The 22,974-nt window shown below is 36.1% G+C and overlaps 2 protein-coding genes and 1 long non-coding RNA gene across 3 annotated transcripts; 2 read left to right on the forward strand and 1 right to left on the reverse strand.

The window, feature by feature from the left end:
• Window positions 1-1,257: 1,257 nt before the first annotated feature.
• ArgRS-m (arginyl-tRNA synthetase, mitochondrial) lies at window positions 1,258-12,230 on the reverse strand. The gene is made up of 9 exons (XM_019061032.2): window positions 11,933-12,230; window positions 10,479-10,798; window positions 9,821-10,053; window positions 9,028-9,293; window positions 7,120-7,453; window positions 6,207-6,325; window positions 4,539-4,687; window positions 2,395-2,469; window positions 1,258-1,463 (listed from the first exon to the last, which is right to left on the reverse strand). Exons 1-9 carry the CDS (start codon window positions 11,966-11,968, stop codon window positions 1,313-1,315), a joined length of 1,683 nt encoding a protein of 560 aa, XP_018916577.2. The 5' UTR covers window positions 11,969-12,230; the 3' UTR covers window positions 1,258-1,312.
• LOC140224526 (uncharacterized) lies at window positions 2,478-9,021 on the forward strand. Its single transcript, XR_011899797.1, has 3 exons — window positions 2,478-2,963; window positions 4,324-4,433; window positions 8,073-9,021. It is a non-coding gene; the product is annotated as an uncharacterized lncRNA (long non-coding RNA).
• A 309-nt stretch (window positions 12,231-12,539) lies between the features above and the next one.
• Window positions 12,540-22,686, forward strand: Rcc1 (Regulator of chromosome condensation 1). Its single transcript, XM_019061033.2, has 8 exons — window positions 12,540-12,798; window positions 13,431-13,548; window positions 15,543-15,742; window positions 16,494-16,890; window positions 17,836-17,985; window positions 19,052-19,165; window positions 20,318-20,476; window positions 21,621-22,686. Exons 1-8 carry the CDS (start codon window positions 12,796-12,798, stop codon window positions 21,785-21,787), a joined length of 1,308 nt encoding a protein of 435 aa, XP_018916578.1. The 5' UTR covers window positions 12,540-12,795; the 3' UTR covers window positions 21,788-22,686.
• The last annotated feature ends 288 nt before the right edge of the window (window positions 22,687-22,974 follow it).

Below are 22,974 nucleotides of genomic sequence, written 5' to 3' on the forward strand. Positions count from 1 at the left end.
AAAAAGATACAGGAAAATTTGTACAAAATTTTCTGTTCCTCAATTTAAGCCAAAAATGTAGCTTTGTAACAGCATTGTGACTTTTTTTGCACAAAAAACAAGTTTTTTCAAATTTTTTAAATTTTTTTGATACCGCTGGTGATCATAGATGCATTGAGAATGTTTTTTTTTTATAAGTGATGGGAATAATTTAAAATTATTTTCATTTTTCCTTGATGTTTTGTCTGTTATACTTGTTGATAGGGTGCTTGCAGTCTTATGTGCCTTTAAATCTCTAAGTTTCTAAAGGACATAGTTTTTTTTTTTAAATCACCTCTCTGTGTAAAAATCTCAATGCACAATAAATTCAGATTTAAATCAATGCATCAACGTTTCTTTCTTGTTATAGTGCAACCTGCTTTCAGCATTCATTTATTTAATACTCCGGTGGTTGGATGGAGTTATGCTGACACATCTGTCAGCAGGCTAATTACTGAAATTGATAAACAAAACGATAGACAAAGAAGACAAAGGGAAAATGGAGTGACACTATTGGTTGAAACAGGTGGTTGTTATAGAGTAAGGGAACAAGGGACCAACTTTAGGATCTCACGTGCGTCGTTGCTGTCAGTTAGTCTATTACTTACCTCCTTTGTCCATTGCAACCATCCGCTTCCACCAATAGGATAGTTCCATTTTCTTCTCGTCTTCTTTGTCTATCGATTTCAGTAATCAACCCCCTGGCCTTTTGTCGAAAAAAAATAATCATATATTGAGAAGATGAATTTGTCTAAAATTTAGTCATAAGGAGGCTGGGACTAATAAAGTCCTGTGGCAAATTGAAGACAAGCTTTAAGTGCCAAACACAGAAGTTGAGCGCCGAGAAGGACTAGAGTAGATAGGACTGTTACATTCCTTTAAATTTTTGCAAATAGGTCTGTACTCCTGAACCTAGTTAGCAGGAACTCAAACAAGTTGAGCAAACAAAACACATCGTCAGATCAGGAGGGTTAAAAACGCCTAATTGACTGTGGGGTTTATTGGAATCTTGGGTGGTTGTTGCACGCTCCCCCTGCTTCTCCTGCTGATGCTGTCAATATTGTCGACTGCCTGCCTCTAGTTTTTTATACATTCCTATTTTACACAAGTTAGCAGTCCTACACCACTGTATACGAGTCTTGTTTCAAAACACTCAATAGAATTGTGTTCCCACTGCGTAACTCCATCCAATCGATCTCTGATTCTTAAAAGATGAGACAGAAATTAAAGAAAAAAAAGAATGGTCGAAACAGCTATTTATTTCAACCCTTCCGTTTTCTTAAGATAACTTATTTTACATGCAGTCAAGTGGTTTGAGGCCCAGTAATTTCATTCCTTGTTTTAAGACTAGTTCGGCAGTGTGGAACAGAAGTAGACGTTGGCAGGCAATATCTGGCGGCTCATCTTTCACCCGCAAAACTTTCAGACATCTATTGGTGCAATTACTGGGGGAAAAAAATTAGCATTAGATTCACAGTTTAAGGTTTCAATTTATGGCTGTCTCAGAAGTTAGTTGAATTCTAATTGAAATGCTTTCATAATAAAATGCTGTCCATAACAAAGATTAATTTATCCTTAAAGGTATTTAAAAAAAACTTGATTTTGATATTTTTTCAAGGCCTCAAAAAATCTTAACAAGGCTTATACAGTCAGCAAATTTGAGTCAACCCACATTTTCGTATTCTGTAGAGGAGCCTCAAAAAATCTTAACAAGGCTTATACAGTCAGCAAATTTGAGTTAACCCACATTTTCGAATTCTGTTTTCGTATTATTCGTATTTAAGGAGTACTCATTATCTTTGAAAAAGGACAATGCAAGCTAAATCTGGGATATTGACATTATAGAAAATAACACTTTAGAGGGACAGGGTTATATATAGCGGTCTTTTTCTGGCGCTTTCACTTGATGATGAGAAAAATCCACGAAAAGAATCTCTAGTGGATTTTGGTGCCGGAAGCAAAGTGGGCTTAGAGTGGCAGAGAGGAACTTATTAATTTCTTATTTCCCTGGCATGCAAGGCTACAACTTTAGTAAGCACCACAATTTTAGTGCATGTAAAATGAAATCAGAGAACATTTTACATACTATCTCTTTGGTTATCTCCAGAGAATGAAAATATGCAAAAATCGAGGAGCCTAGAGAAGTATACGACCATTTGCACTCTATATAGACAATCAAATAGCAAGACAAAAGAACCGTATGATCATTTTTCAACATGAGCTTGAAACGTGCTGGATTCTTCAATCCTACGGCACAGTAAATACCGTTAACTTCCTGAACATGAAGATCAATACACTCACAAAGGAGGAAAAAGGGTAAATGAAGCGTAATGAGAAGTGGTATTTTGGAACAGTTGACTATTTTAGTTGACTCACCTAAGTTGAAATAGATAATGCACAAGAACGTTCGCTTCTAGACTATAATATGCCCTGATGATAGCATCATCAAACCTGAAAATTCCACAGAAAAAGGAAAAGATAAAAGAAACATTTAAAAAATTACTTAATTCATGAGTCCATCGAAAAAACATCAGTTTTGAGATTTGAAGAAAAAGAGGTCAGATGATGGGCCACTAGATAAGGTCTGAACTAGAAAAAATCTCACTAAGAAAACAACTCACAAGACGGGAGATTTGGAAATCAACTCCTGAAGGGGATAACGGCAATTACTTTTGACATGGATGAAGAGGACTTAGATGATAGAAATTATGTTATTTGTATTTTTATGATTTAAGCAATATTAATTGTTAACATTTGTGTCATTTTTAGGAGTTGATTTCCAGATTTTCCATTGTGAGATTAGTTTTTCTTGAGTAATTTTAAAAAGAAAACTTACTGTGTAGTGCTTTAATCCATATGTTGATGCCGACTAAACAAGGCCTCACAGCCTGAGGATATTTGAAACTGGTGTTGCAAGACTGAGTGAGGTGTAACTTCAATGCAACGTAATAAGAAATTTTACCACACAGGGGAACCACTGCTGTGATTTGATTCAACGATGGATCACTATATAAGGTACGAATTTAAGCATTCTAATACATGTTTCTTAACCAGAATTTCATGTAGAGCACGATTCGCGCGATGAAAACTAATGAGACAAACTTCAAATGAAGATATTAACGTTTTTATTTCACATTGGTTATGAGGAATTTGAACTGCCTGCTGACAAGAAACTCAAAGCTCTACGTGAGTGAAATCGCGCACTACAACGGTTTCAACAAGCTTCTCAATCGAGTAATGTTCATTTTCCACCATGTGTTGTTCAAACTGTAAGCAATTTGCTACAGCTGAGCCACGGGGTCAAGATTAAGGTTGCCAGATTTTCAAATTGCAGAGACTGTCATTATAACATTTCGCGCACGATGTGAATCATGTAGAGCATTGAGTTTTCATAAGCGGGTGGTTTGAAATCACGCATCAAGAATCATTAAATATCTGTGAAAGGAGTTAATTTCGGTGATTTTCGTTGTGCGCGTCGTATGCTACGTGGAATTTTAATTAAGAAACATGGATCAGAATGCTCAAATTCTTACCTTGTCTAGTGGTCCATTAGGTACACTATCAGATTCTTCAAAACTTATCATGAGTCCAGGACATTAATGTGAAAATTATGGAATATTCTGTTAAAAATTAAGAAAACACTGTAGCTAGTGTTAATTTTTTTCAATTCGCCCTTAAGCAACTAAAAATAATGCTATCAGAAGCTGTCAACTCGTACAATATAGAAAAATAGGTGTAAGTGAAATAGCCTTGTTCGAACCAATCATGAATAATTTCTCACAGCAACTATAGCACACCCATTGAGCATTATAGGTATATCCTGCATCTTCATTGAGTCCTAAAAGCGTAATATTGATTTATAGTCTTCAATACAGAACTTTAAATGCTCATTTGTCTTCTATAAAATCTGGAGGTATGCCGCTAATGCTTTGGAGTGTCAGCTCTTAATTTACCTGCCATACTATAAAAATGATCACTGATTCCAGAATCTAATTTTAGAAGCGCAACCTGCAAAGCATGGTGATTTCTTATCCAAAACGAGTATTGAGCTCTCATATTACATTTTTCATCTGTGTTACTTTCAAACAAGCTCTACTTGAAATAATGAATGCCTCAAGTTTTTTTTAAGAAATATCAATCACTATATTTGAACATTTACCCCTTTTAATGTATTAACATTAATGAGCTCAATAGAAACTTATCAAGTTACGTCAAAGTTGAACAGAGAAAAAGAGATTTTAGGTTTTATTCCTACGAGAGACTGGATGCTGGGGACAAAATTGAACAAATATTTTCATGTTCCAGGTATTGATTCTTGACTTGGAATTTTCAACGAAAGAAAATTTACGACTATTCAAAACTACTCCTAACTTAATTTTTTCGAAATTCGACTTGGTGTGCTTCCATTTAACTTGGTCAGTATGTAGAATATCGTTCAATTATAATGGGAAAAAAGCCTTCATAACTTTGTTAACGTTTTATTTTTTTAGTTCAAAAAGCAGAGGTGATATGATACTTACGCAGCAATTTGAGCTACAAGTGCTACCGCTTCTGGTTCGGTTAGAACTGAGGGATCACACTGTGAGGGCAGAGAGAGGTCTACTTTTTCTCTGAGACTAACCAAGCGACAATGCGTGTATTGCAGTTTCAATCCACCATCTCCTTCAAACTGAATAAGTGACAAGATAAACAGATGTTAGGACTCGTGACAATTGAACATCTAGGCCTTGTCTCCACGAGCCGTTTCACGAGATTTGTCCCAGGGAAAAATCCCACTTGCGAAGTTGGGAAAAATATTGAGTTAATCAATATTTTTCCCAGTACCATGTATGGTACTTGTACCCCTAGGGCCCACTGAGAGAAGAAGAAGAAGTGAAAACGAATTGTGCGATATTTTATTCATTACTACATTGTTAATGTTTGTTTAGTTAAAATAATGTGTCTAATTGTCAATTGAGTGCATTTATTATTATGATACCGGTTAAATACTCAACTTAAACTACTTTATCTTCCCGCGCAAACTAGTCGCAGGACTGTATGAGCCCCGTCCCGTGGAGACGGTAACCGGGAAAAATCCCAGAAGTTTCATTCCTCCAATTCGAACTTGGAACAAATCCCATGAAAACATCCCGTGGAGACAAGGCCTAACATACATTAATTAGGCACGATAAAAGTTATTAGGTCTCAACGGTCTCTTGGCAATGCTTAGAAACTTGGTTTGAGAGTAAGAGAAAGAGGTAAAAGCCAAACTCGCTCAAAAAGATGAAATATGCAGGGTAAAATTGAACGTTTGAAAAATACAACTCTAAAAATGAACATAAAAGATATGCATCACTCATGAAAGTACAAGAGACATTTTTATGTTAAAAAAATGTGTAATTTGTACATTTTGGCATATTTAAAAGAATTTCTCCTCGATTAAATTTATTAGTATTTTAATATTTTTGAGGCTAGTCGATTATTAATAGGTGAAAGTGATATAAACTAATTATTGATTTAGCAAACAACCAATAATTCCTGATCACCTGAAAACAGAGAATGTTGGTCATTTCTCAGGAAATCCACTGATACAGCTACCTTTGGTGCAAACACGAAAAATGTTCCAGGCGGTATTGCCTGTCTTCAGACACAAGACCATTTAGTAGATTTTCTGAAGTATAGCAAACTCTCATAAGAGCCCAAATCAGGCAACAAAACATCGAGGCTTGATGTCATGCAAGTTATTTTCGCTTGCAAAGTCTTACGCAGTTCATTCTTTTTGCTGTCAAAGATATCAGGAGATAAAAAGTGCAAATAGGCTAAAATAAGAATATGACTGACCACAAGAGAAGGCAAACCTGGGAGCTCAATGGCTGTCAAGTAAGGTAAAAAAATTAAATTTGAGTTCGCCAAGGAGAAAACTCTTATTAACCCAAAAACTCTCTTAACCCAAAAACAAGACAATCATTTTGACTTATTTTTGGACCAGTGGAGGGTTTAAAATCCTGAGCATAGCGGATCAAAATTATAAATAATTTTTACTCAAAAGCATTTCTTGAATTACAAGCTTCAAAATATTATAGCTCCTCTCCATGTTCAACATTTTTGGGTGCACTATGAGACAGAATCTTCGAAAAATACTCCTCTCAGCAAAGATAAACATGTCAATTTAGTTTTAGGAATTTAAAAAACAAAAATTATTAAATTACTTTTAAGACTTCACTCCATTTAAAATCGAAGTCGGCATTACGTTTATGCTTCAGGTCATGTACAATAAGTGCTGAAATCCCCAGATCATCAGAATTTGAAAAAGATAAATCTTTGGTTGCTGGAAACACAAAAATACGAACATTAGTGAGATACTATCATCGTACTTCTTCTCTTACACAAGAGACAAGCAGAAAATGATAATAATGATGCTAGAATAAAAGAATGGGTTCGCGGAAGGTAAAATTAGAAACTCTTATGAAAAGCTCCAAAAATTGTATACTAACTTCCAAATCTTCCTTCCTCGGTTTTTAACTGAAATATTAAACACGTTAAAAATGGAATAAGAATATTGCAGGGCTGGAAAAGAATCTTTTGGCATTTTCACAAGCAATATCTGGTAGAAATATTGCACTGAAAACTTTTTTGTGCACTGATGTTTATGAGGAAAATTGTTGAACCCATAATTTTGCGCTAAGTCCTTCAACATACATATCGACAGTGTAAGTCGGCAATCACATATCTCGTTTGCGGTGTCTGAAAATCTCCGCCTCTATCTTATATTTTTAAAGGAGAACAAATTAACATCATTCCTTGAAGTTTTTGCAGAAATTTCTTCGCACAGAGAAGAAAAATCATGGCAGTTTTAAAGAATTGCTGTTGAGTAGTTTTCCGTTTAAAAAATAAAGTATAAAGGAAGTCTGCGACGTCGCAAGCCAAGTTATGTGATTGCCGACTTACACCGTCGATATAGCCTCTCTGTGAAGAAAAATTTTAAGCACGTTCTTTGACTCTCACTAAGCCTGCCCACAAAAATTCCATGTAATGTGAGAACTATTTGCATGATGGGAAAGCAAGGATCTAACCCGAATATAAAGAAAAATCTAATTGAATCAATTGGACATGTATACTGACTGGAAGTTTGTTTCTGTCTTTGGATCATAAGTTCCTTTGCCTGATCCAAAATATCTGTCAAGAAGACAACTTCTCCTTTGCGGGTGCTCATTTTCCTGACACGACCGAACTGCACATGCACCAGATTTTTGGCCCAAGGGTAGTCAAGCTTTTCCAGAATTTTGAACAATGAACCAAAATGTTCTGCCTGATTTCTATCCACTACGTACAACATGGCAGAGAAATTGTACTTCTCATAGCGATCTATTGCTGCAGCTATGTCACGTGTGAGGTACAATGTGGAATCATCACTTTTGAGTATTGGAGCCTCTTTCCCATTGTCCAATACCACTACCTATCAGACAGAAATTACCATCATACAATAGTCTTCCAACACAAAAAGAGGACATCAATTACTTGCCTGTGAACAATAGAGCAAAATGGGCAGGAGACGAGGGGGGCTTAAACAAACAAATTCCCATAGGGATTCCCTCTTTTTCCCGACAGTCACAATAAAAAAGAGGAAAATTCAGCTGATGTTACTACTTTCTGTTTCCAGATGTTCGGCAAAGTTACTCACACAGACAGAACCCGCTACTTTTTGCTCCTGATTGTACAGAAATGGCCAATTCTGCAGATCCGATTTTATGGCATTGCGGGAAGATTATTATTAATTTTTTTAGGAATTGATCATACAAATTCCTAAATTCATTTGCACGACAAAAAGACCGTTATTCAATGACCCAATTTTTAGGAGATAACAAAAAATAGTTTTTTCATCACTGCTCTTGGATGCTGCGAATAATGGGACATTGAATAATTTTGAGCTATTTCCCACTAGTCATTTCTTTATAAATACAGTGCACAAACGAGTCATGTGTAACAGCTACTGACAAGTTGATAGTGAAACTCCCAAACCACAAATCTCCTTTGCTGTGTTTAAAAATCTCCGCTCTTATTTTATTTTTTTACAGGAGAACAAGCCAACATCATTCCTTGAAGTTCTTCTAGAATTTGCTTCGGAGGGAAGAAAAATTATGGACGTTTTTAAGAATTGACGATAAGTGGTTCTACAGTTAAGAAGTAAAGTTTGACAGAAAGTCTGCAACGTCACAAACGGAGATATCATCTGGTAGTTTCACTGTTGATGTGCTGCAGCATCAAGAAATCATAAATACAGAAAAGGATTACCTTTGTTTTCTAATTCATCGAAGAATTCAAAGCTCAAGAGGGTCTCTGAGCCCCATTATTGTGAAAAATAAAATTAGTACTATTTGTTTGTGAACGTATTAAGGAAAAATAATAAATTACCATAATTGCTAATAATTACATATAAATTATCCAGAGAAGACAGTGTAAAAATTTTACAAATAACTTATTGATGATCGTATTTATCATGGTTCAATGAGAAATGAAATATAATGCAAAATGAAGTAATGGCTGATCATTTTCATTAAATTTTCACAAGTGGCAGTTTTTCTTAGGCTCTCAATTAGCTGTGACTATGATTTAAAGTTTTTGAGCGAGTAACTTCAATAAAATATCTCTGACAATAATGGTAAACGGTATGAGGGATGAGAATTTGAGTGCTGGCAGTTTTTGAAAAAAATAAGCATTAGTGAAGAATTTTCTGAGGAGCTTTTGGACTGATAGCACTACAATTGCTCAGCAAATAATTTTTTAGTACACCATGATGCGAAACTGATTAGGGTTTTCATGAAAAATAGGTACTACCTGCACGGTGTTTTAAAAAATCTCTTGATTGGTAATACTGCTCCTTGACAAAATTTTACCTAGTGAGATCAATATATTTATTTTTATGACTGCCCAGTTTTTTACTGTTTTTGCATTGTGCTCTTTGGTGACCAGATTGCATTACTATGAAAAAATTTTCCCAGGGGGTGATTGAAAAGAAGTAAAAATATTGACCTGAAGACCATTGTCTCTTTCGCTGGCCAAGGGAATGAGACGACTGAGTACATGCTGTATCTTGAAAGCTGCGTAGTCTGATTCCCACGAGTATTGGTCAAAGTTCACATTCAACCGCTTGTACGTCTTGGCAAGATCATCTATTGTGTACTGTTTAAACATTGCCCACGAGGCCATGATTTCCGGATTGCTGCCTCGTTCCAAGCTGGTGAATTCCTCTTTTGCTTTTTGGTACAATGCTAAACTATTATCTGCCAGAGCGTTGCCTTTAAAAGAAATTTACACACTCAAAATGGTTTGAAAATCATTGGCACAAAGGTTGGAAATAACTATCACACTCACTAGATGCTGTAGCAAAAAAGAGCTACGTTCCGTTAAAAAACTCATACGTCATGGAATCTACCATGTATTCTACTGAAAAGTGCATTTTTCGGCAATATGACAGGTGTTATCGTGCGAAGAAGTGGCACCATTGCTGAATCTGCTGAGAACTGTTTGTTCTGGACTGAGTTGACACACCGTCTTAATTCCCCAGCCGACACAAGATGAGACAAGGGGAGCTCACTTCTTGATTCTGTGTTTTTCCGTATGATAATGCAAGTATAACTGCATTTAATTTTCTGGCTCAATGTTCTCGAGATTGGCACACAGGAAGTTCAATTTTAAAAGCTCATCTTACTCAGGGAATCGTGAGGAACATTATAATAAAAGATAACGAGATGATAATTATTGTTATTAGAAGTTTTTTTACTGGAAAGTCAAACAAAAATTTCAGGAGGATATGCAATCTCACCTTTGACATATGCATCATACAACTTCTGAACTGGATTCTCTTTCAGCTGCTCCTCCGAGATTTCTAAAAATTTTAACCCGATTCTCAAGAGGCCAAACTGGGTACCCCAGTCTCCAAGATAGTTCAGCCGCGTCACATCGTTTCCCAAGAAACAGCAAAGATTTGCTATGAAATTGCCGATTATGGTTGAACGAAAATGCCCAATGTGGAAAGGTTTTGCAATATTGGGCGAGCTGAAAAAGTGAATAAGCACATTTGATGTGATTGATTGGATCAATAACCTTTAGTTTTAACAGCCTCATGACACTTTTAGCCCTTCACATTCTACTCTCCACTTGTATCCATTGTCTTTGATGGAAATATCCGATTTTTTGACCAGACGTGATGAAACTCGCTATCCTGAGAATTTTGCCTCTATAGGCTAAAATCTTTTTTCCTGTCAGGGTCACCAATTGGCAAGCAGGGTAAGAACTTTTATGAGTTTAAAAACTTATAAATGGGTCAAAACCACACAAAATAATCTACATATCTAGGTCCAACAATTCTCAGAGAAAAATGAAATTTTGATTCGTCCAGTTTGTCCTCAAGCTAAATAAATGCAAAAAATTAGAGACCTTTTGACGTTCACTCGGAGTTAAATAAGTAGGAGCCAACAAACCTGAAATCAATGACAATGCGCTCTTTAGGAATTGTCGGGAAACTGAGAGTTTGAATCTCCTGTAAGCAGCTAGAAATAAACTGTGACTTCTCGACCAAAAATGAAACATTGCTTCCTTTCGGCTCTCTGAAAATATCTTGAATAATACTGTCTCTTTTGATATTTCTAAGCTCATAAGGTTTCACAAATTTGCATGATAAGGGAGACACCTGTAAGGTAACTTTGATATCTGATTCATTGCATGGAAAAACTCGGAGATTTTCGTAGATGTGTTTGTGATTGACATCTTTGCAACCTGCCTCCTTTATATAATCCAATACCTGCAAAGATCACAAAAAGAATTATTAACACACAAAATTTTCGAACAAAAATTTAAAGACTATTTAATTTAATTATACAAACAGCTCTTTGCAAGTATACTTACCTCCATGTTCAAGGCTTTTTTAGGAGACAACATTTGATACTCAAACATTATCTGTTCATTAACACCTTAGGGTATGCAGAACTTACATTACAAAATTTGATGCTTCCAGACAGAACTGGCAAACAGAAATCGAGCAGTTGGCTTTAAGTAAAAGGACCCCACACACTCCAAGATCCTGTTCGATTTTCAATTTTTATATTGCATCAAACATGTCTATGGATGCTGTCCAGAAGTAACCATTACACCGACTTTCTACGAAGCACCGTTTTCGCACAATCTGCAGTTGAAGTTTCAATGGTTTGGCGATAAAGAGTCAACAAGATCCCTTTTTCTTTCAGCACACAAGAACAGGCCCCCTGAATACAAGGAAAAACTTATCGCATATCTGCCCTCTTATCTGTTCCTGCCTACTCTATCCATCTCCCTCTTGCTCTCGTATTTTTGCTGAAGCAAAAGGGCGTGCGAAATCTGAGATATGACTGACACTCAGCATGAACGCATTGGAGTTTTCCTTGTTCTCAGCAGGCCTGTTCTCAAATTCTGAAGGAGAGAGGGATCGTTTAAACGCTTCATTGCCGAATTATGGAAACTTCAACCGCGTATTGTACGAAAACGGTGCTTCTTAGAAATTTGGTGCAATGATAACATTTGGTCAGCATCTATAGACGGATTTGATAAAATAAAACAATTAAAAATCTAACAGGGTATACTTCCGCATGAGGAGAGTGCAGGTCTTTCCCAATTACATTAGTTTCCCTAGTCCAATGCTACAGTTTTGTACTTAATCTTGTCTGTTTGATACTTAGTATTCTATTAAACAAAGTCTAAGACACACTACTATACTACATTGAGGGTGTTGTCTATTTGCAATTTGTTAAGAATGCAGACATGTTTTTTCTTTTTTTTCCAAATTTGCGTTGACTTTAAATACTTTTACTAATGTTTTAAGGACTATAGAAGATTAGTTTTCCACAAAAACTCCTTTGAAATTTCGAGGCTAGGTTATGAAGGACGCGAAACACATTCTTACCTTCATTACGATGTGATTTTTTATCCTCATTCCCATTTTTCAGTTCTGCGTCAATGAAACCGACAAATATCATCCCTGCCGATCACTTTTCAACTTTTGGACGCGCTTGATTTCTTGATAAAATAACAAAACAAACAAACATACGACCTTAAGTAATGACTGAAGATGTGATTTAGGTACGCATAAGTTTAGCTGATAAAATTATTGGTATACACATCATAGTTTCTACAAAATAATTAATTTATCGTAACTAAACTCTAAAATGAAGACCTAGCCTCAAACTTTTCACGACTTGCCTCGCCAAAACAAAACAAAGCAGCTGATTGGCTATAATATTTTGTGATAACAGAGCTTACGGCGCGAAATTTGAAATTACAGGCTCTTGGCAGACTTTCAGGACACCGGCGATCCAGTAATTATCTAACCCAAACATTACGCTTGAAACTAGCAGAACTCAGTATTTACCATATTGTCATTCCACCCCAAAAAAGAGTAAAACTTAATGTAATAAATAAAAACTTTTCTGTCTGGTGCACTGATACTCCAAATCAAAGCAGGTTGCCTACCCTCTGAGTATGTTGGGCAGTTGATTATGTGGAGGGTCCTTGAAGCGCTGCAACATAATCTGTGCAAGAGGTTATCCAGAAACGGTCGCATTTCAGCCGTAATTTATTTCATTATCTAAGATTTTCGGTTTCAGGCACGATTTCCAAGTGAGAAGGGTAAGAGACATTAAGCAAGCATTAGTAAAAGTTGAACTGAGTTCTTTTTGGTGTCGTAGCTCATTTTAATTTTGAACTTTTACAGCATTGCCCTGTGCCAAACCGTGAAAGTTCACGTAGGATCTGTTGCTTCATCTCTTTATGGTAAGTTTCCCTCCAAATTACGCACACTTAACTTATCCTGCGAAGTTTTCACGAACTCAGTTCACTGCATCATCTATGTATTTTCTGCGTGGACTCGCGGCATTCATATCCTACCCCCAATTGTGATGTATTCTTTACTGTCAAATGGCTGTGAAAACACATGCGCATGGCCCCGGAATAAGTGTGCGACTTGATAGACCAGTCAAACTTATCCCTTGATTGAGACTCCAGTACTAGAATTGTTCGGCACTGTAAAGTTACCAAAAATCGTGCGCAATCTAGAATTCCTCTGCCCAAGGCTTTTCCCTTTCTTTCCAATGGATTGCCCATATTTGACAAGACGGTTTTGTGTAATCAACCATATAAATTTTAATGATTACTGTTTGATCCAAGTTTTGGAAACGTTAAAATCCTACTTCCCTTCATTGATTAGTTCAGATTTCTAAGGCTCTGTCCCCTCAGGATGGTTCTTGGGATTTGTTCCAGAGAAAAATCTTACGTGCTCAGTTGGTTAAATATTGAATTTATCAATATTAAGGTGATTCGATGGACGCCATATTTTGTGTCAGAGCCAAAGTAGTTATATAGTATATGTTTATCTAAGACTAATTTTATTGTATTTTTCATGGCAGACTGAACCTAAATCAAAACGCACGATGCCTGTACCAAATACAGAAGTTCGGAAAGGTTTGAAGAGACAAAACTCAGGACCAATAACAGGAGTATCCACCAAAAAGTTTCTGCACTCTTGTGAGTTTCAGTTTTGAGTTTTTCTTTCTGAAAGTTTCTCAGCTCTCACACCCTGTGGTATATCTTTAGTTGAAGAAGGAATTGGATTTAGGAATCATTATTGCACTGAAAACAGAAATTCATGGACGAGAAGTTTGGCAAATCAAGGTCCCACTGTATTTTCATGACCAGATTCTCTTCTACTTATAATCGTTATCTTTAGTGAAGAAGAAGAGAGGAACAAACATAATTCTGACCCTCAAGCAAAGGGTCATACTTATTCACTCGGGGACCACATTGTATCCTCATTAGTGCTCGGTACTTTTAGTAATTTTTTCATGGTTTCTGACCAATAGTGATAGTTGATATGCTCTCCTCATTTCTCTCTCTAATGAGAAGACAGCAATGATTTACTCATAACTATTCTATCTCTTCTTTCAAGCTCTATCTCAAAAACATGAAGCTATCATGGAGGTACCTGAATTTCTTGTGAATTAATGGAAATGGAATCAAGGAGCATTGTATTGCCCAGTTGTAGCTACAAATCAAATTCTCTCCTCTTTCTTGCCTAATACAATGTTGATGTCAATCACTCAGAATGTGGAAGAAGCCTTTTGCTACGATCAAATTATCCAAATTGATAACCATACATGCGGCAAAAATACCGTAACAATCGAGCGTAATAAATTGTTCTCTCGGCGACAGCTTCCTTATGAGTCACTTGACCAATACGTAACAGAACTTAACTACATGAGTATCAACTGTGGCCTTCAACAGTTGCGCGAAGAGATCGTTCGAGATATTTTTATCTGTGGTCTACTCCCCCAGAACAGATACATCCGAGAGAAACTACTCCAAGAAAATAAGAGGTCCCTCTCGGAGGTGCTGGAGCTGGCTAAAAAGTTGAAAAATGAGGGTCTACCTTCACAGCAAGGTTACTCCAATCAAGGGGAAGAAAGATCGTGTGCGAGATGTGATGGGGTTTATATTTGCCAGCGTGAAAGATCGCCAGTCCCGCGGAGGAAGTCTCTCTTGCAGTTTTGGCGCTTGAACCATCCAGCTTCGAAACGAAAAGAAATTCAAGAGAAAAAGTCATTTGAATGTGTATTTACACGAAGTGGTCGTTTGTGTGGGTTAAAGCTCCTAAGAAAACGGGTCAAGACGTGTCGTAAGTCCTGAATTGATATTCTTGACCAGTTTTCATATCTTCAAGAGTGTGCATGTCACAGATTCATCCTTTTTCTTTCAAGAATAAGATTTAGTCAGAAATGTACGTCAGATTGTAATGGTAGTTGTTTTGCCCCAGATGAAGTTTAGGAACAACTTTACTTGATACTCTTTTAAAGCAAAAGCCAGTTCTGACTTTGTTTAAATGACAAGCGGCATTTTACATTGTCCTAAATAGGGGCTTTTAGGCTGCTTGATGTTGCAGCGTAGCAGAAAAGTGTGTTTTCACAACCCCTAAATTTTCGTAACCAATGAGAGGAAAATCCACACTCTGAAATCGCTGTGTAATTGCTTAGTCTAGATGAATTAGAATCATGGGGAAAAAAAGGGCAAATGTCACATTAACCTGAAGTGTATTATTAACAGATAGGCAATATTAAGCATGTGAATTTCTGTTGAATGATGCTGTTTCCTTTTGTGACTTTTGTCTAATTTTTTCTTTCCCAAACTCTAATCATTACCTTTTCAGTGTACGTAGTTATCTTAAATTTTAAGGTGGACTTTTCAAAGAAAAATCTCGGAGACGCCAAGAACTTAACATAAGCCAATATCCCATTGCTATTGCAGACTCAAAGCTGCAATGCTTTTTTTATTTCATTTTACTTTCTTTTCTGTCTGCAAGCCATGCAATTTTTACATGACTGTCTATAATTAATCAGAAAGTTAGGACACCAAAAATTCTGAAAATAATTTGTAGTAGTTTCTTGTGCACACATGAGTCAAGTTTCTCTCTGTATCTTTTTTTAATAAGAACTCCTTAAGACGTATAATTGTTCTCTTCTTTGCAGTGGATTTTGTGAAACCAGTTCCTCGGCATTCCAGAGGTCCTGGATTGGTGTTGGCTTTTGGACAAGGTGAAGTGGGTCAGTTGGGGCTCGGACCAGATATTTTCGAAAAAAACAAACCAGCTGTTGTACCGGATGTGGACAATATCATTGACATCTATGCTGGTGGCATGCACACTGTCTGTCTTACCGCTGATGGAGAAGTAATTGCAATCTTCTGTTCCCCTGTATTTTTTATTATGTACTCCTTTTAAATAAAATGACTCCATGTCCAAGAACTAATTTTAAACAGGCTCTAAATTAAAGGATGTCAAGTATGAAGGAGTTAAGTAACATTTTTGCAATTTGGAAGAACAAAACATTAGAAATGGAAATACTTGGTTGAAGCTTATATCATTACCACACTACGTTACTACACATTACTACACTATAACTACACTACACTACACATTATCTTACACTACTTTTCATTCTTAATGTATTATCATTCATATATTCTTTTATTTATTTATAAGAGCTTTTAGTCTTCAATTAATTCCTAAAATGCTTATGTCAGTTGCTGATGAACGACAGGAACAAAAATATTTCCATGCCAGTGAGTGATTGTAAGCAAAAATACCTTTAACTACATGCTGAAAGCAATACTATTACTTTCATCCATTTTAAACCACTTAACTTAGATTCTGCAAATGGAGCAAGATCTTTGAGGGCTAGCTTGGTACCAATATGGCAAAATAATAAAGCAACAATATTACTTTCATCCATTTTAAACCACTTAACTTAGATTCTGCAAATGGAGCAAGGTTTTTGAGGGCTAGCTTGGTACCAATATCCTGTTACCCTGCGATAGGAAACTCAAAAGTTCCGTAACCCCCTTTTCACTCCGCAATGTGCCACCAACACCTTTTGTACTTCTAAAATTCCACTGAGTCAATGTATTAAATGTTTGGATAGGTAATCACTTGGGGCTGCAATGACGAAGGCGCTTTGGGGCGAGAAACGACAGAAGAAGGAAGTGAAACGGAACCAGGAAAAGTGGACCTTCCAGAGAAGGCGGTCATCATAACCGCAGGTGACTCTCACTCAGCTGCATTGTTGGAGTCTGGACGTGTGTTTGCTTGGGGTTCGTTTAGGGATTCTCATGGAACAATGGGCCTCACGCCAAGCGGAATCCAAAAAGTGCCTGTAGAGTTGGTTCTTCCGACACGCGTCCTCAAGCTAGCCTCTGGGGCAGATCATCTTGCTCTTCTAACAGTTGACGGACAAGTCTACACCTGTGGCTGTGGAGAACAGGGTCAGCTTGGCCGCCTCCCTGAACGTAGCGCTCAAAGAAACAATCGACTTGGCATTGGTAGGTCCTCTTCGTTTCCAAAGAAATATTCCTCATTTTTAACAGCTATAGGTGCAGCAGGGACTACAGTTGAAAGCTCAAAGGATAACCTTGTATGTCAACTTCAGCACAGTAACTCAGTAAGGCATTATTGTAGATTGGGTACTAGAAGCCATCGACAGCCAATTCACTAATTGATTATTCTGCCATTATCTGTAACGATGAGAGATACTAATTGAGCACATTTTTTCCTTAGTGCACCGAGAGTCCCAACCTCCAAAGAATGGACTTCTCCCTCAAAGTGCAGTGAATTATCCTTTTTATTTGCTTACCCCTATTCTAAATCTACAATCACATTTTGATAGTGGAAGTACGGAAATGCGTGGCTAGGATTGCAATGTTGCAGACTTCATCATACAATTTTTTAACTGGAAAACTACTTGAATGTTATATCTTGGAAATTTGTGTGTTTTTAGAATCTGCATACGTTTTTGAACCTTCATGTTAGTTTGTTTTCTGTAAAAAAAAAAAAAAAAACAATAAAAAAAAAATAGATAGATAGATAAATAAATAAATAAATAAATAAGTGATAGAGGAGTGTTGATTTGTGATCTCTCTTAAAGGGAAGCAACAAATCTAGGTATCTTCCTATAAGTCTATGACCTGAAATCTTCGAAAATGTTAAATTATCTCACATTCATTACTTTTACAAATAAAGTTCAAATTCTTAATGTGAATTAGCAATGAAAACCAAATTTCATAATCCATCCCTTAGGATCAAATGACAAAAGATTATTATTTTTTTTTTTTGAAACTTGGCAATGTTCTGTCAGAGTGATTTGATTTTTAGGACATTCTTAGTGGTGAATAAAGTCTCATTCTGACCCCAACGATCGGTTGTATCCCAAATATTTTACCACCAAATTAGAGATGTCCTATTCGCTTTATACACTCTTTTTTTTCCAGTTCAACTGTTAACGCCTGCGATTGTCTCCTTTCATCCAAGATTGAAATTAGAGTTTGATGAGGTATGGACTGGAGCTTATTGCACTTTTGCTAGGGAAAAGAAGAAGAGCAAGGTGTATGCATTTGGACTGAACAATTACAATCAACTTGGTAAGCAAACTTCCGCTCCGATCTTATCAAAATGAATTCATATGATCTTCTGCCTAACACTTTGCTGATGAGTTCAACAAGGCCTTTAAAGAACCTTCCTTTTAACTCCCGTATCAGTCCCAGTAACAAAATTTTGTAAAATATGCCTGATTTTGCTGGTAGGAGCAGAAATAACTTATGAAAACATAACAACCAGATTCAAAAACCTCATTCCTAAATTGAAGTAGTTTTTCCTGTCATCATTTTTTTGTACACTTAACCGGTTGTAAATGTAGGTACATATTTTATTATCCTTGTTTTGAAACTGAAGAAAAAGAACCGGCCAAAATGAAAAATTGCAAACACATTCAATAGATTCCAAAATCCAAAGAAATCAGGGACCTTGGCCCGCAGGGGTGAAATTCTCAATTGGGTAATTATTATCAAATTGAGACGAAAATTGGATGGTGACTATTTAACAGAAAATTTCTCCATGGAGTCCTGAAAATTAAGTTGCAGCTTTTTTGTGCCATTAAGTATAGGGGTTCTTGTCTATCTGTGAACTGCATGAAACGCAATGAACCAGGTGATCTGCAATGCAGAGTGGTTCTGGTTCATCGGTGCTCTTGGTGGAAGAAATATTTTAAATGGGAAATTTCTTGTCATTACACGAAAACTTAATTAATTATAATTGGTTTGAGGTTAGAATTTTATGTAGCAGGGGGACGATAAAGCTGGAAGAGAAGTTCATGCCCCCCCCCCCCCCCCCCCTTCTATGCATTCCAGTAAAAGGTTTATACTGTGCCCAGGGATCTGTAAAAACAAAAAAACAGTTAATTGCGGTCTATCACGCTCATTACTCCGGGACTTTGGTTTTTTTTTATTGGGTAAAATGTTGGTAAATTAATTTAAAATTTGGGAAGCAAGATCCCTTTGCCCTCAAACAGTCGCTTATTTTCTCTTTGTTTCCAAGAATGCCCTGAAAGATCTTGAATTACTAATCGATAATTTTAAAAGTCTTGAAAAGCACATGTATTTGAATTTTGGAAAAGCTCTAAGAATCACCTATTTTCATTTTATTTTTTAGGTTTGAAAAACACAAAAAATCATTTTCACCCCCTCGTGTCAGAGTCTCTTAGCTGCAAAAAGTGGAATCAAATCAGCGGAGGCCAACACCACACTATAGCTTTAGACAATGATGGTATGTTTATTTATCAGTTCATATGTTTGCATCCTGCATTAGAGGAAATTTCTTGGCTCGGTAAGAAAACTTACAGAAGAAGCAATGAAGTCTCATTGGATTCCTATGTTCGTGGGCCTCACTAGCTGCTTAAATTTGAATAAAGAGCAATAAATGAAGAAACAAAGATATCTTTCTCCCTTCTAAGCATTTTCTCATGACACTGAGCACACTGATTATTGAAGCATAGTGAGGGTCAAGATATGTCACATATCTTCAACAAGATGATGCAGTTTGTGTGCCTCTTGGTGATCTTTGATCACCCTAGGGGTGCAGAAAATTCCGGATCATGTTATTAGGATTGCAGAAGACGTTAAGGCGTGTTCAAACAGATTGCTGAGCTGCTCCCTATCATCACTGTAACTTGGAACAAGAAAATAAATATAATGAATCAGAATAAACAGGAGAGTAAATATTTATTCTTTTGGCCCGTGACTGTCGAGCACTTTTGACTGAGGTCTAGGCAGAGAGTTCATCGAGCGACCTGTCAAGACGAATCAGCAGCTCAGCAAGCCCTGTGAATGCGCTTTTAGTCAATTTTCAAAAGAGTTTGTCTGTTTTCGTTCTTTTTTTTTTTTTTTTTTTTATTGGTTAGAAGTATAAGCTGTGCGAAAAGTTGATAATCTGAATGGAAAACTGTACGTTCGGCGAAAATGCCAGATTGCGGCAAACAGTCAATGTTCTGGAACTCACTTCACCATTGAAATACTAAATCTCCAAATCATTTTAAATCTTTTATCAGGTAACTTCGACCAGAATCAACCTCACTACATTATACATTGCTTCATTGCCACTCTGGTTTTTTTTTTTTTTTTTTTTTTTTTTTTTTTTTTTTTTTATCACAAAAACCTGAGTAACATTCTGCTTAGAGGTAATTTGTTTTAGTAAATTCTTTATAATATATTTGAAAGTTTAACAAAATTTTAAGTCATTATACCCACAAATTGGACTATATTTTGAAATAAGGAACTACTGTTTAAGACGTATTCATTAAACAACCTGTGCCAATGTGGCAGTTTCTGCACTTAGATCTAATTTTTTTTTTTTTTTAGTTTGATTACCGGACCAATTATTAAGTATTTTGTAATGTATCATGGCGGTTTGGACTTTCAGGTGTGACATATGCAATCGGAAGAAAAGAGTACGGTCGTCTAGGACTGGGCGACATTGATGAAGATGCTCTAGTTCCCACCGTTATTCCAACATTAAAAGACAAAAATGTAGTCAATATTGCAAGTGGAAGCGCAGTGTCGTTTGCTGTGTCAGATGATGGTAAGCACACTAATATCTGCAATAAGTGTTTCTGTACCAAAATTCCACACAAAATACGATAAAAGCATTGAAAATTTCTGAATTCAAGTAGTGAAAGAGAAAATTGTAGTTTTTGTATTTGTCAGTTCACATTGCCTGTTCACAAACAACCTAAGTTTATTTGAGTCCAATCAAGTATTCAACTAATTCTAGCTCCTTTTTGTGGCAGAAGAATTTTCCTATGTGCTGCAATTTGTTGGACAAAATCAAAAGTGCCTTTTCTCAAAAGAAAAAGGAAATATGTGTGAAACCATGCTCCAGTCATTTGCCTAATGTATAGGTTGTTTTTTAATGGCTGGTTAGACTGCCGGTGATTACATAAAGTCTCGTGCCGATCAAAAGTTTGAATTTACTATTTACAAGAAAACTATAAATGTTAATTCTTTGCCTACAGCCTAATATTAAAAGTTTGTAATGCATTCTACATGTTCTGCGGGAAATTTTGATGAGGATTAATACCTTCTGAAAGTTTGATTCTTACCCTGCCTGTGGTTCATTGTGCCCTTCAAATGATGCCAAATTTCTTTCGAAAAATCACGATTTTACTAGGAAAATTCTGGATTTTTTTCAGGCAGTATTGTTTGCAATTTAATCTGGAACTTTCAAGGAAAAATATGCATAACTTTCTTTTAAAGTAAATATCTTGGTGGGGAAAATTTAGCAATATTTGAATGCTCATACGGTATTTTTCCTCAGCTAGGCAGTAGCGGAAAGCCAATTTTACTGTGAGGACCTATGACTAAAGGCTCCAGAGTATTGAATTCGAAGTACATTTTCAAAGAGTTTCAGGGATAAAGGAATTAAGTGACATTTCTTGGAAAATTGATTTACTAGTAATTTTGAGAAAAAGTTTCTTCAGGTTATTCTTAGTGAAATAATTGAAACTCATTTATTTGCTTTACTCATAAAATTCAAGTTTACAGTTTAGTTTTGTCTTAAGCTTCTGTATAATTTTTAAACTTTGTCTGTCACAGAAATATGTACCACTCCTCTCTTTAGTCTGAGATACTTGACATCTCTAATATATAGAAAAGGAACTCTTACGGTGATCTAATCATTAATTGTGAGGAGTCTGTTTAAAAATAATCTCTTTTCTGTTTAACAGGTGAAGTTTGGGGTTGGGGTATGGGAACTAACAATCAGCTTGGTACCGGTGATGACGAGGACCTGCTCATCCCAACGAAGATCAGTGGCAAACAGCTAGAAACGCGATCAGTGCTTCAAGTGTCGGCTGGTGGCCAACATACGGTCCTTTTGGCCAAAAACAAGTGATAAATGCCTGCCCTACCTCCTTTTTTTATTCACCTTTACATTTTAAGATTAACCAATTTTTACTGTATAATTTACCCTGTACCCAGGAAGCCTGCTAATCAAACCTGTAAATTCAGACTTCAAATCATCTGATACCACAATTTTTTGTGATTCCAGCTTCACAATTATTCGATGGCTCAACCAGGGGGCCGTGTATCTTGATTTGTATCTTTGCAGACTTCCCGTCGTGCTTTACTTTCAATAGGAAATCAGCGCAATTTCATGAAAATTTAATTCTTTTGCAAAAATAAATTGCAGAAATGTTGAAACACAATAACTAAGATACAAAGTTTCCGAGTTTGATCATCAACATAATTTGTGTAATGCTTACTTACAGAGTGCAACTGGTCTGCTGTATTCAGGTTTCGATATTGAGAGAGGCTATTTCTTAGTCAAGCTGTTTTTAAAGGACATTTTAGTCGGCAATTTGCCCTGCACATTGTGCAACTAAGCTTAAAGGTATGAATTCAAACAAAGCTGTGGGTATAAGAGGGTGACCTAACAATCGTGAATTTTTATCTTCAAACTCTCAGTTTTTATGCTGCAGGTGTTGAATATCATTTGCCCCCTGGTTACAAGTTTAAGATAAATTTTGCTCTTGTTCAATTGATTGATTTTTAATTGTGAATCAGAAAGGTAATTTTACCTGCACTGAAATCTAACCCTCGGCCATCCTTCTAAATTTTTCTTTTAGTATAAATGGGTCTGTTACATAAACTGAAGGAAGATTGGATAATCATATTTATAGTGTGACATACCCAACTGTATTAGTTTTTTTTTTTTAACTTGTGTGTTTTTATTTATAAGAAACTGATTTTTTCTCCCCTTTTTTTAAAATAAAAATGTAAAAAACAAATAATTATTTTCCTTTCAATAATTTCCTTCTTTTGCCTGTTGAGAAACAAAAATATCCGCATAAGACGTCCCACTTTATATTTAATACTGATCCCGGAGAGATCCCTGACTTTAGACAAGGCGTAAATTTAAGCATCATGATAGATGTTTTCTCAACAAAATTTCTCATAGAAAAAGAATTGTGTAAAAAAATTTTTTGAAAGTAACTCCTTATCAAGATACATATTAATGTTTTTTAATACTCAAATTCTAACTTCCTGCTAAAAAAACCTTGGAAAAATTAAAAAAATATT

The sequence above is a fragment of the Bemisia tabaci genome, chromosome 4 (assembly GCF_918797505.1).
Source record: "Bemisia tabaci chromosome 4, PGI_BMITA_v3".
NCBI classification, from domain to species: domain Eukaryota; kingdom Metazoa; phylum Arthropoda; class Insecta; order Hemiptera; family Aleyrodidae; genus Bemisia; species Bemisia tabaci.